Raw genomic sequence first — 13,558 nt, 5'->3', positions numbered from 1 at the left:
CCAAAGTAAAGGATTGGTCATCCCATTTTTGTTATGACTACTAAACAAAGAAAGCAAAAATTTCAGATTTCGATCTTCTTGGTTCAGGTTTGTTTGCCAGTTATTCAACTCAAATTACTTCATTCCCAACGGACACTGACCTGGTGTGTTATTTGAATGAACTTTTTTTTTAGTTGAGTCTATAACATCTGATAAAATTGTTATTTAAGGACTTAAAGTTTTCAGCAAAGGTTATCGACGGTAAATAACGCTATGTTTATTTGGCGAATGAACTTGCAGTCTTCTGTGTTCTCCTCGTGAGTACACAAGTAGTTTTAATTGCATTCTTTAGATTCTTCGAGTACTACGACAATGCATGATTCTTTTTTTCGGTCTTCGAAAACAATGTTCCTCCGGTAAATTGTACTCCTTTTAAGATTAAACGAAATTTTACGTTACTGTGAGGTAATGAATATTGTTGTCACCGATACGACGTTTATTGAGTACTTAATTAAGTACTTGGACTGAGCAAGTCTGGGGATCAGTCAATAGAAATGGGCCAAAAAACTGAAAGTTGCTGGCTGCAACTGTGTAAAAAGTCAAAGTTTACGGTAAATAAGGTCTTAGATAGAATTGAAAAAGTGTTAGTACTGCTTTATTACGGAGGCAAGCTTCTTAACAAATGATTCTGGCTGTTTGCGTGCAAACGGGGCGCTAATACTGTTTACATTGGTTCATAGAATTATTAATTTTCCTGAATTTAATTACAGTTTTGCTGAGTTTAAATGGCATTTTTTTCTAGCCAAGAGGCAAGAATCATAGTATTTTAGCACGTGAGATATTATTTCGTTTTCGTCTGGTCTGTTCCCGCCACATTTTTTGCCGTCTTGTATCAATCAACATACCACACTCGTGAACAACTACTGCACACGAAGATTCCACAACAAACAAAAACATTAAGTTAGACTGAATGATGTTTTAAAAATGTGAAAACCCTTCCGGAGAAAAGTAAGTGCGGTATTATCTCCTCTGGTGGAGGTCGATATGCTGTGGTTAATGACTAACATCAAGTAAAGTGGAATGATCTTAGACGTGTATTTCTTTTCCAACAGAAGGGGTCGTTCCATTACGGAGGCCCCAGAGCCCCATTAGCTATAGCAATCTAATCTAGTTGAAACTGTACGTATCTGTGTGAAGTTGCTGTCAGAGCTGTCCTCTATATAGACTTAAAATCAAACCGCAGATGGCTAAACTTTTATTGCTGGGGTTGAACTGAAAAGGGTGATTTGGTCTAGTTTTGTCTGCTAACACTCGTTATTCGGCGGGTTCAAAGGTAGCTCTATACTGTAACAAAAACAGATTGATTCAGTCTTGGGCGATTAACTGTTGTTAATTTTCATTTGCCATCAGACGCGGCGTCTTTTCTGAAATTTCCTTGCAGGCCTGCTCCGACAAGTAAACACATTAGCAATACTTGATGACGCTCAATTATCTTCATCACATAACTTAGCTCGACTGCTCAACATTCATTTCCCAGGCGCTGTGCTTTGTCTACTCTCGCTCACTACGGATTAAAATTTCGGCGTGCTTAATGTACATGTGGAAGAAACCTGTTCCGCGTCCCAGAGTTATTTAACTTGGCTGATTCTTTAAAGTGATGATTGTCTATAACAACTAAACACAACATAGTGCATCACCACAGAATCTACAATATTCGTTATTGTTATTGCGAACTATCGTGTTTTTCCGGAGCCATGGGCAATCTATAAAATCTGCTAATTTAACAAAATTTCAGGTTTGTCCTTGCCTTACGGTTGTGTTATGTTTTTATGTTGGTTACGTTCTTTTTACCCAAGTGTGCTTTTGGCGTGTAATACTGCTAAGTGGACCGTTGAACTTTAATTGATCAATACTACCATTCTTTTGTCACAACAATAAACTGACAAATACCTTATCATAGGGAAACACGTTTTTACTATTTTCCTGACACAACACGTTATCAACAAAAGTTTTAAAAAAAATCATTAATTGATTAAATGTTTATAACTCAAACAAAAAAAAAAGAGAAAGATTGGGCATGTGGAGATGTACACCCACGTTGGGGATATGACGCGTTTCCTCTATTTCATGTTGTCGCTTGGTGTCATTCGTATATTTCATTCATCAACAGGAGGTGATCCCACAAAATCTAAGGCTGAGCATGCAGGCCTTTCGAAGAATGTACAAGAAATGAAAAAGAATTTATCTTCTCTTGAAGAAAATTCGGTAAGCGATACAGCACTTCAATAGTCGATTGGCATCTTAGTACATTCAACTAACTTTCATGTTTATTGCTTGGTTAACTTCCTTCCTTCCCCACCCTGCTCCATAATCAGTTCCGTGCACACTGAAAAGCTGATTTCTGAATGCCTTAGAAATAGGAACGTGGGTATTACAGTACGATTTTGTGAAATCTCACATTTCAGGACTCCTGCCCATTTTTACTCGTTCTGTAATCTCGGTATCTCGAGCAAGTGCAAAATTTTGCAACCACAGTAACAATATGTAATGATGGGAAGTGGATTGGGAAGCCACGCGGGAAAGATTTTCCTCCCTTAAGATTATAGTAACCAGCTAAGCCGGATCTCGTTTGAACTAACAATTGTGGCTTCCCTGTTCGAAGCCATTGTTAAGGAACTATTTGGAAATTTGTTTCTTTGTGTCTTCTTTCTTTATGGCAGGTGGCTACTCAACTGGAAACCTTTAAAGCAGAAGTGAGTTTACTATAAATTTTTATCGACGTTGCCATTAATGTCAGAGAAAATGTCATGGGTGTAGCATAGTAATATCAATATGTACGACCATTCGCGAATTAAATTCGGCGAATTGCTTCTACAAAACTTCGCGCAAAAGACATCAGTTTGTTGCTTGTTGTTTTCCTTCACATTTGGCCAACAATCTTGCCGAACTCATTTTTTTTTTTTTTTTGTAAGGTTAAGGAATACCCCTGCGACGCACGGCTTGCAGGCGTAGTTTAAATTGCAAATAATCTTAAAACTCTCTTTACGTATTTCTGTGAGTTAAATAAAACTGACTTGAAATTGACTTGACTTGGTCCATAAAATTCGAACTCGGCCAATATTTCCGAGGACTTCACCCTAGTTCAGTAACAAATAAACATTCGTTGCCCAATTTGCTCATATGGTTCTCAGAATGTCTGAAAACGGAATGCCTCATCCCAATTGGGATACCCTAGCCACGCATAACTAGTCACCTTTAAACACCAACTGAGGGGCAGCATAAGAATTTTATTGTCTTGACAATAATTGGTTTATTTATTTATTTTTTTTTTTAATCTATGACAGGTTAGTGCAGAGCTAGAGAAGCTGAAAATTAAAGTAAGTTTATTACTTAGGTATGACAAGGAAAATGCGATGCTTTATTGTAGTGCATAAGATATATCTTGTTCTATAAGTGGTTATTACTCTTCAATCAACTCTTGTTCTAAAAAATAATTAAGATGGGCTCTTTGTTTTGCTTGGCTTTGTTATGCTTTTTGGTTGTTTTTGTTGTTTTCTATCTTTCTTCTTCTTCTTCCTCTTCTTCTTCTTCTTCTTCTTCTTCTTCTCCTTCTCCTTCTTTTCACTATTTGAGGGCAAAGGGATTTCTATTGTGCAGGAATTGAATTAACACAAAAGCCTCATTTTATCTTTTTTCACTCGTATATAAGTCTCCTCAAATGTTTCCCTGTCATTTTCGTCTTCTTGCAGATGCAGGGGATTGAAGGAAAGGTATCTTCTGCAGGCAGTAGTAACTCGTCAAATGGAAGTTACATACAAGTAAACCATTAAGTAATTTTTGCATAGTCATAGTCGTAGGAGATACTTTCCCAAGAAACAATTGTGCATAGGGCATGGTTTCTGCACATGTTTTTCGCTTCCTCTGCTTCCTTTACTGAACATCTGAATATTTCGATATAGATTGTTCGTTCTCCATTTTTAGGAACAAAATACACGAGACCTCTGGCTCGCACTATAGGCTGTTCGACAAACAATTTTACAGCTGGAAGAGAAGGTAGGGGGAGAAGGCTGTTGAAAACATTAGAGGTAGTAGTTCAAAAATGTTTATACGGGCTTGATTTGGGTGAAAAACTAGTAAAGTTAAAACTACAAGTGATTGAAATTGTACCAAAATTGCTATATCAACCTATTATGCTGGAAAAATGACCAAAACTTGTTTGCCAATAAATGCGTGGGGATTTGCTTGATCTCATTATTCTGGCTATACTCAGAAAGAGTAGCAATGTGATCCATCACAGTATATGTGCTGCAAGTGCTTAAAACCGTTATTAGACACCTTAAAACAATAGTCCCTTTGCACGATTCGATCAGATGATACGGAATTAGTTATGCTGGGAGACTAGTTACACCGTGAGTGAGACTTCCAAAACAAAGAAACTCGTACCAGTCCAGCCCGACTTTCCTTTCTTTTGAAAGTCCCACTGTGTAACTTGCGTCCCAACATAATTAATTCCGTTGTATGTAACCGGATCGGGCAAAGGGCCTATTGAAAGTGCAGGTTTTATGGTCATCCACAATCTCAACTAGATTCAGACTATAATGCGGATCCCTTCGCAGGTGACATGGTTTCAGTGAGTGGCACGTTTTAACGCTATCTTTTTTTCTCATTTCAGTCGATCAACACAAGTAAGATTCCAGGTCCCAAGGGACCGCCGGGATATAATGGTACTCAGGGCCCTATTGGACCTCCAGGACCGCCAGGATACAATGGTACCCAAGGCCTCACTGGTCCTCCCGGTCTACCAGGATACAATGGCTCCCAGGGCCTCACTGGTCCCCCCGGGACACCTAGCTCTGCCAATCTGGGTCTTTGTTCTTACAATACAGGAGCCAGCCCTGGCGTTGTTGCGGATTCGGTTTATGCGCGTCAATCGATCGCTAAAACGGAATCAAATGTACGTCCCAAAGTAATAGGCCATATTCGTATTCTTCACTAGCTTACAACTGCTAATGCGAGGAATCTTTTCAAATGCAAATAATGTTCATCTCTTTTTAATGATATTCACCCGCAGGAACCTCTATTGCAAGTCAGTTCCAGTCCATTACGATGCGCTGGTTTAGCTTCGCATGAGCGTAGTAATTTTTTTCATTCCTATAGCTCTAGTGGCACAATGGAGTTTAGGGTAGATGAGTATCGTGTGTCCTGGAACTAAATTAAGCGAAAATCGTACTAGTGAGGCCAATGGTAACTAGATTGCTAATTTATTACAAAAAGAGGAAAATCAATGGTTACCATTCCTTACCTAGTTATTCTAATTTTAGTGATGATAAGTTGTTACATGGCACGTGCAGCTCGTGCTAAGAACAATGGACATGGCAAATGCAAATTTTCTTTTTATTATTGGAACGCACATTATTTACAACACTAGTTAATTATGCAATAATTATATATTAACAATTAGTATTGTAAGGCTCAGTTAATCAGCATTTTAAAGAATATTGTTATTCATAGGAAAGGTCTAGTGCACGCGCGGTATAATACCGTTTCGCTCTAGCGTATAGACATAGACGCAGACAGTTTATTTTACTTGGACCATACACTTAGCTATGGTAACGGTGCTTCCCATAGACTTGATAAGCAGAGTCTACAGGACGCACCAGCTCGTTTACAGGTGCGCCAAGGAAAAAAAGGAACAAAGTAAAAATGTATGTACAATTAGTTATAAATATCAAACTAAACTATCTAAGAATGTATAAGAATATAACAAAAAATGTATATAAATTGTACAGATAAAAACTATGGATAGGTAAGATAAGAAAAGGGAAAATCACCAGTTCAGCACTCTACCAACTGAGTTACCAAACCAACTGGGAGCTGCTCAAGTAATTTGTTCCTTAGGTGTATACCTGTAAAAAGGAGTACAAGTGAATATCTGATAGATCATATATTAGAATTGCGGAGAAAGAGGCCTGTTTGTTGACTAACCAATGCAATACCATTATTTTGATCAACTTGCAAAGGTAATTGCATGAACTAATTATTTTTTGCAGGGAAAGAAGTTTCTTGGTGTCAGCTGTGACTCGAATGACGCTAAAACAGTGCTGCTCTCAAGCACCATCTCAGATTGCAAGAGAACCTATACTTGTACCTGCAAGGGTGGTATCAGCAGTGGAGACCATGATATGTACTGTTACATTCACTACTGGGAGTGTCCAGCCTAAGACGAGAGGAATCATCTGTTTTATCCTCAACATCAAAAAAATCACATTTGTAACCCGGCTACATGTGACAGGGGAACAATGCACCAGGGGCGCATCAGTCCACACCACCATAGTGGGCGTATCTCTTTATCTAAAATTTCTTTGTTTCTAGATATACGACCACAATCTTAACGTACTACGTATTTACTAAAACAAACTTAAAGTTTATCAAGACGCGCGAAATAGGCCATTTTGTTGTTCACAAGAAATGGACTGAAATGTCCTTCTGTGGAAACTAAGGCCTTGTCCATACTACGTCGGAGAAATTTGAAAAGGAAGCTTTATTTCTACAGCTAGGCCCGCCATCCACACTAACCCGGAGAAATTGACCACGGAAAACAGAGCTTTTCGAAACTTCTCTGCCATTCAGAGGAATTTGAAGTTTAAGTGTGAACGGAAAGCATCTTGAAAACGAAACTTTTCGAAAACGATATCGTCACGATAATCGTGTGATTAACCCATAACCTCAAGGTTGCAGCCAAGCATTTCTTCCGCCGGCAATTGTTGCGTTTTCAAATTTCTCCTAGTGTGGACGGAAAACATTTCTTGCGTCTTCAGAGTAAAAATGCCGTTTTCGAATTTCTCCAGCGTTGTGTGGAAGGGGCCTGGGCACAGAAACGCTGTTAAAAACAGCATCATGCTATTTGAGTTAGAAAATATACCCCCTTAAATTAAAAACATGGCTCTAAAGTGCCGTCTATATAAGTCTATAGGCTCGTAACGGACTTTAAATTGGTCATCAATACTGGAACAATTAGGCTTCGGTTTTTTTGAAGTCTATCGTTTGTATTCAGCTTATCTCGAGTAGATGTAAGTCATCTTGCGATGTGAAGGGAATGTAAATAAATTCTGCTGCTGCAGCTAGCACCACCCTGTCAGCAATTCAATTCAGTTAATCCAAAATCATTGTAAGGAGGAAATCGTACAATCTATTACGGATAATTAGACAGGCAATTCAAGCCCGGGCCGGGAATTCAAGTTGGTCGGTGGCATGCATCGGTTAGTTCCCGGGGGGGGGGGGGAGTGCTACTCTACAAAGTTCTATACGGGGATGCTTCTTCCCGAGGTCCAGCCCCTTACCCTTTTGTATACCATCTTGACAGAAAAGATACACCTTTCGTATACCTTTCAGTTTAAAAAGGTATCCCTTTCACATACTGGCCCGTATTAAGAATAAATCGCCAAAAAGAAAGTCTTCTTGTCATTTTCATGTAGTGCCTGATAAATAAAAAGATATAGTCGTAAGGTGCATTTGTTCAAAAAATTTTAATTAAAGGCCTTTTAAAATAACTAAATGACAGATTTCTCTACCTTTTCATATGCCTCAACCAGTCAACTAGTGCAATCTCTACACTTTTATATACCTGAAGCCTGAGAAAGGTACCCCTTTCGGCCGGAGCCTCCCTGTATAGGCCATACAAGGGAGTGCCCCCTTCCTGGGATATGAATATAGTGCATACGAATCATTGATGACTGCGTATTATTAATACCTAACTATGACACATGACAACGTTATTACTTTAAACGTTTTGAAAAAACATTTTAAGGCATTGCAGATAGAATAATGTTATTAAGTTTTGTGCTTGTAGACATAAAATAGTCGACTACGGATACACACTTTTGGCTTTCTCGTCCGCTGAAAGAACAACAGGGAAGGCTATTGACTCTGATTAAGACAGTTATATAATGATTATAGCGTAATAAAACATATATCTAAAGACATGCATGTAACAGGCTACCATGATTACAATGATGTATTTGAAAATACAATTAAAAAATTGCAACTTTGTAAAGAACTAAATGATAACTTTCACGTATGGTGTTATTGCAACAGAAGTATAACTAGACGTGGCATATTTTCCGTGTAACACCTTGTCGGGGCGGGGAGGGGGGCGGAAAACCCAACTCGGTAAATAACCACTGCTAGCCACCGACACTGAGGGGAATAATTGTTTTAGTATATACCAAACCAGTAGGATAAAACATCCGCAAACATTGACTCAGAAGACTGCAAAAAGTCTTTTTTTTTTTTCGTATGTTCGCACGCAAAATGTGCAAAAGCGCAAGAAGAGTCACATGATACATCACGTGATCGAAGAGAGAAATCATAACGTGTCTCGTGTGCTAAGTGAAACGACAGCACGGTAAACTGAGCCGCCTCCAACAATAGAAAACGATTTGTACAACGGAGGACTTCTCAAGTGGTGATCCAAAACGGCCCGAATTGGGGACTTCTTGTTATTCAAAACTGCCGTCTCGATTTCTTGCGGACAGGCAAAACTTTTGAAGACACTTGTTGAGTTGCTCTGCCGACATTTCTTCAAAAGGAATTGTGAATTCTTCCTCCATTTGAAACCATTCTGTAAGACATTTCATAGAATTTCATTGCTGACATTGTTTTAATTTCACTACCTCGAAATAATAACTTTCACGTAACTTAGCAATTGCAAACAAGTCGTTTTGTGTCGGCTTAGGGGATAACTTCACTGCTAAGAATAATAAAACGGTACATGTAAAAACCACCCACGCCGAATTTTGAAGCCCTCTTGGTGTTCTCAGGGACAGCTGCCTAGTTTATCGCTAAAATTTGCTCTTCTGCCACGGTAGCAAACCGGGAAGCCATTTTGCTTACAACCTTAGTCGCGCCACCTTTGAGTAACCAATCAGAGTTCGCGAAAAGCACTACCCACTGGTTTGGTATATACTAATCGCGAAAAGCGAATAGCGAGTAGCGAATAGTACGAATAGTGCGCATAGTCTCGTATAATGCGAATAATAGCGAACAGTCGCGAACAGTCGCTAATAGTGGCGAATAATGGCAAATGAATGCTATCTATTACTGTTTTAAATGTCCTCGGCTGAAAAATTTGTTTTTAGCATGTACAGCACAACGGACAAAACTCGACCTTTATTTGATTTCTGTAAGGGGGAGTAAGAAGTCTTGTTTAACTTTGATTCATTGACATAAGCGTTTCAGTCTCTGATTAATGCACATATCAGTTTTGAATATTGAAGAACACGACAAGAATAACTTTCGCTAGAAATTTGAGCCCTATGTGTTCAAGACCGAGTTTACCAGAGTACCAGACAGGGGTGATAAATGTCATCTCTCCTTTTTGGATGAAACTTTGTCAGATTTAAGGTAATACCCAAGCACTCTAAAAGACAAAGTGGGCCGGCTTTGTGATTTTTCCCTTAGGAGTTAGATCACCCCCCCCCCCCCCCTGGTTTTTTGCCCAAAATCCCAAAAATGTCACTAAAATAAGCATCAAATTTAAACCAGGAGCCATAATCGGGAACGGAGACCGTAAGTCTTGGGATCCGCGCGCACCTATGATATGGGACAATTTTTCTATTTTTAAGGGCAAATTGCGGATCCACGCACGTGTCAGGGGTTCTCACGGGGATGTTGTCACGTTGCGTAATCAAATGGTGAGAGTTGCGAGATTCTCTTGCAGATTTTTCACAGCGATGGCCGGGAATAAGGCAAGGAATTAGAACCAGGGCTCTTATATGTAGTTTTATGCTCTGAGCTGATGGAAAAGGTGAGTTTTTCAGGATCGAAAACAAGACTTCAATTTCGCGCTGTGAATGAATAATAATATGTGCTCGCGCTAGTTGAACGCGTAAGCTTTTCCGTTTGCTCTGTAAAGAAAAGTTATGAAAGAAAACTCTTTATTCTGGTATCAAGTTCATTTGAGAGTTTCCCAAACAATGCTTAATCATAACCAAACCCTGTTTTTGATAGTTTCTTATTGCTTCTGTTTGTTTGGCGAGTTTGCAAAAGTTTTCTAAAGGAAAGTCTGACGCATACATAAGTAGCTCATTTGCATAGTACAACGCGTGCACCTAGCTTCAAATCCGAGTTGTTGTTTTCAATTGTCAACAAATCTTGACAAAGATTTCTTTCGTTGTCTTTTGCGCTGAGATGCTACAACAATTTTCACCAACGCCAAAAGGCTACTAACATCATGTGTATTTCTTTAACATAGTGAAATTTTACACTGCGAAAATAAAATAGACAAGGAGTTTTGATAACTCAACCAACGAAATCGAAATCGTTTTTTCGAGTTGATTAAAGACGGAAAGTGTCATCGTAACTTTGCTGATTATTTCTGCTGTATTCACATATTTTCAACTAAGCTTTTAATATGTTCTCAAACATTTATCAACCTTAAACATGCTTAAAAACTAGAGATAATATATGAGTTCGATGTACGTTTTCACACGAAAGTGGGGAAGTCCGATTTGTCATGTTTTACTGATTGTACAAAACACGCATAGGCGGGCGCTCTTATTCATGGACAACAGACAATTTATTGGATTTTTGCACAAACAAAACTGAGCAGCATCTACAGACATAAACTTTATGGTCACTTATTGGGCCTTGATAAAGCATCAAGCGTTGCTTACAATTCAGGCGAAACTCAAACTTGCAATTACTTTGTTTTACTTTTCGGTCGAGATAGACTCTGGCGAAATCCTGGCAAGTGTGTGGCAAGAGGAGGGAAAATTTGAACTCCTGAAACGGTGCTATATCCAAATATATCCAACTGGTTTTTTGCTGTGTTATGGAAAAGCAGTTAATCTTTAACATATGTGAAACTTAGAGTGGAGTAATGTGGAGCTCTTGTAAAAGAAGCAGCGGAACACAACTTGGTCAGCGATATAAAGCGGGACATAACTAAATTCGGCACTGTTTTATTTCACTTAAACTGGAGCAGCTTACGACGAAAATGCTGAGGCAAAATTCCAACAAGCATGAACGTATTGATTTGTGGGCCAAAAGTATCAAACCTTTCGGGAATTTCGGACGCCATTTCCCCGCGCTATAGCCGCAAAAATCCACGCAGCATGTACGCGCGTGTGCCGCACATGATGGCGCAATTTGTTCTAAAAATAGAAAAATTGTCCCATATCATAGGGACAGCCCCAATACTAGACATAGCGCGCGCTTACGGTCTCCGTCCCCGATTATGGCTCCTGATTTAAACACCGCTCCTGCTTACAGAATACATCGAATTTTATTGGTAGTTCACGCAAATAAAGATTGGACCTATCTTAGTTCACACCAGGAATTTCAAGTCATTTGAAGTGACAGGTGCCAATCAAGGAATGTCATTTCCTACCCATGTCACACAACATTTAGCTATAAGGCAAATTAGCTCAAATTCTGACTCACATATTGCTTAAGTCCAACTTTCTAAATCAAAACTAATTTCATCACAGTTTAGAGTCACCCTTGGCCTGATGAAATCAAGAATAACATTTTTGGCATCTGTTGTTTTTTGGTAACAAAAGCTGTTCAAACAATATGACAAGATGCTAGTTTTAACAAGGAGACAAGGGCGAAATGTAAAATATTAGATATTATAGAATCAGTTTATCTAAGTTATTTCTATGTTAATGTCATGAACAAAGTCTTTAAATATTATTTAGGGCAGTGGAAGCTCAGTGAATGCAAAACTCTTTGCATTCATTGGGGGGGGGTGGATGCCACTCTCCCCCCCCCCCCAGGAAGGTATTTTAAAAATTTTGACGATTTACTCTGAGGGGCTAGCTAAAACTTTCATTAGTTGTTCATTCATCCTTCGCCGATATTTTGATATGTCAATTTTGTGTCCATCATTTTTTATGTTTCCATAGCAACCACAAGTTTCATGAAGGTTTGGCCAAAAAATCAACTTTTTTGACATAATTTTGTATTTTTTCCAGTTTTCTTCATCAAATTCCCGCAGTTCACCAATTTGTACAGTTCACAAGCATTTTGGCTTGATTTTATATAAATTTCCATTATTTCTTGAGTTTTTAGGAAAAAAGGAAAATCCAAAATGGCGGATCCACGATGGCGGGTCAAATGACGTCATTTGGCCTAATATGACGTCACAACCAACAACTATGGTATCATTTTCTAGAACAAGCTCAGGGCTGTCTAATCAATGTAAATTTATGTTGCTGTGCCTAAACAGAGCGCAAACCCAAGAGGGTTTCATCCATCTCCCCCTTATACCATGGCGGGGGTACTAGTTAGCTTGTACATCCGAGGGTTAAAATAACAGTGCAAAACACCTAAATTCTATTTGTATAATTTAAATAAGGGAATAAAGGGCCGTGATGTTTAAATTCTAAAACATTGACTAGTTAGATGAGAGTTTTTCTGGGCAAACCTCACTTTTTAGATTACCCTTGAAACCCTGCTCGATCATCACGGGCGGGTCACATGCTTGATGTTGCAATTGATTATTGTAGCGGAGCCCCATACCCAAATAGAGAAGAAAAGGAAACCCATGAAGGATTTTGCTGATGGTTATCATGGCTAGCGGTATTGCTTGTGGGCGCGTACGCACGACGGCGGCGACGACGACGACGGAGTCGCGCAACATGGCGGCCATACTCCAGCTAATAGGTTGACAGAGACATGCACCCTCGATTTGTAGCGGAAGAACGCATTTTTCTTAACGGGATTTTTAAAGAAAAGCGATAGCCGAGGTTGATCTAATGTTTTTAAGACAGGGTTTTACTGAAGCAAAAAAGCAGAAAGCAAGAATTAACAGGCAAAGAAGATCGCGAAAAAGAGCGGGCCAGCGCTGGGGAAGGAGGCGAAACACTACTGAACAATGCCGTGAATTATAGCGAGTCAAGGGCTAGAGAAAGGAGGTGAAATAATACCGAACAATGCCGCGAACCAAAGCTAACGAGGGCTATAGAAAGGAGGCGAAAGTACCAGACAAATTGACTGAGAAGGCTCCCGCGAAGTGAGGCTGTGCAGCCGTGCAAGAAAATTCAAAAGTCACATCAACAAGAGAAATCAAACGTGCCTGATAGTTTTGAGAAATTACAGAACAGTAAACGCAGGGGAAAAAGTGGTTGATTCGTTGATCTATGGAAAATAATACTTCAGTTCAGTCTTCACAACTTTTGCTGCAAGTTTCTGCCTGGAGGATTTACACTGGCCGAACTGAATTGCCAAATTGCGGTAAGTGACTTTTGTTGTGGCGTTTGCTATGAAAATTAACAAGTTGCCTCGGCGATATAAGCTTATTTTCAATTGGAATCCTTTATAAAGTCTTCCTTATTTGAAGCCATGCTGTGAGAGATTTTAAAAATTACATCGTTGTAATTTCGCTCGCCTCTAAACAACACGTTAGTCGCTTTGTGGAGGTTGCTGTAACTTGTAACCAAATTAAGAGTGATTTTCTGAGGGTGTCGAGAATCGGAAGACAGTCACGAAAAATCTATTTTTCTTTTATTTCGCCAAAACATACCTTTGAGTGAACTTATTCAAGGAAAAATAGTTTAAAGTTCCAACGATTTATTTT

General features: G+C 39.1%; 3 protein-coding genes and 1 long non-coding RNA gene across 6 annotated transcripts in view; 3 read left to right on the top strand and 1 right to left on the bottom strand.

Annotated features, from left to right (window-relative positions):
* The window catches only part of LOC145484825 (uncharacterized), an 82,402-nt gene extending 79,319 nt beyond the window's left edge, over positions 1 to 3,083 (top strand). For both annotated transcript variants that reach the window (XM_081463468.1, XM_081463467.1), the window contains exons 2-3: positions 2,150 to 2,244; positions 2,700 to 3,083. In XM_081463468.1, coding sequence (XP_081319594.1) covers positions 2,150 to 2,244; positions 2,700 to 2,747 — 143 coding nt within the window. In that variant the 3' untranslated portion in view covers positions 2,748 to 3,083. The remainder of the gene's footprint in view (positions 1 to 2,149; positions 2,245 to 2,699) is intronic.
* LOC145484866 (uncharacterized) overlaps positions 1 to 13,558 on the bottom strand; it is a 118,272-nt gene that overhangs the window by 17,607 nt on the left and 87,107 nt on the right. The window lies entirely within an intron of this gene.
* The window catches only part of LOC145484802 (uncharacterized), a 180,862-nt gene that overhangs the window by 95,031 nt on the left and 72,273 nt on the right, over positions 1 to 13,558 (top strand). The gene's annotated exons all lie outside the window — the stretch shown is intronic.
* Positions 4,628 to 9,061, top strand: LOC145484482 (uncharacterized; the record flags this gene model as incomplete). The annotated part of the gene is made up of 2 exons (XM_081463099.1): positions 4,628 to 4,933; positions 6,030 to 9,061. Coding segments are annotated over 2 exons (477 nt in total), but the record flags the coding sequence as incomplete, so codon positions are not given.

Source organism: Orbicella franksi, chromosome 4 (assembly GCF_964199315.1).
Source record: "Orbicella franksi chromosome 4, jaOrbFran1.1, whole genome shotgun sequence".
Taxonomy (NCBI): domain Eukaryota; kingdom Metazoa; phylum Cnidaria; class Anthozoa; order Scleractinia; family Merulinidae; genus Orbicella; species Orbicella franksi.
This window is presented reverse-complemented; position numbering and strand designations above follow the sequence as displayed.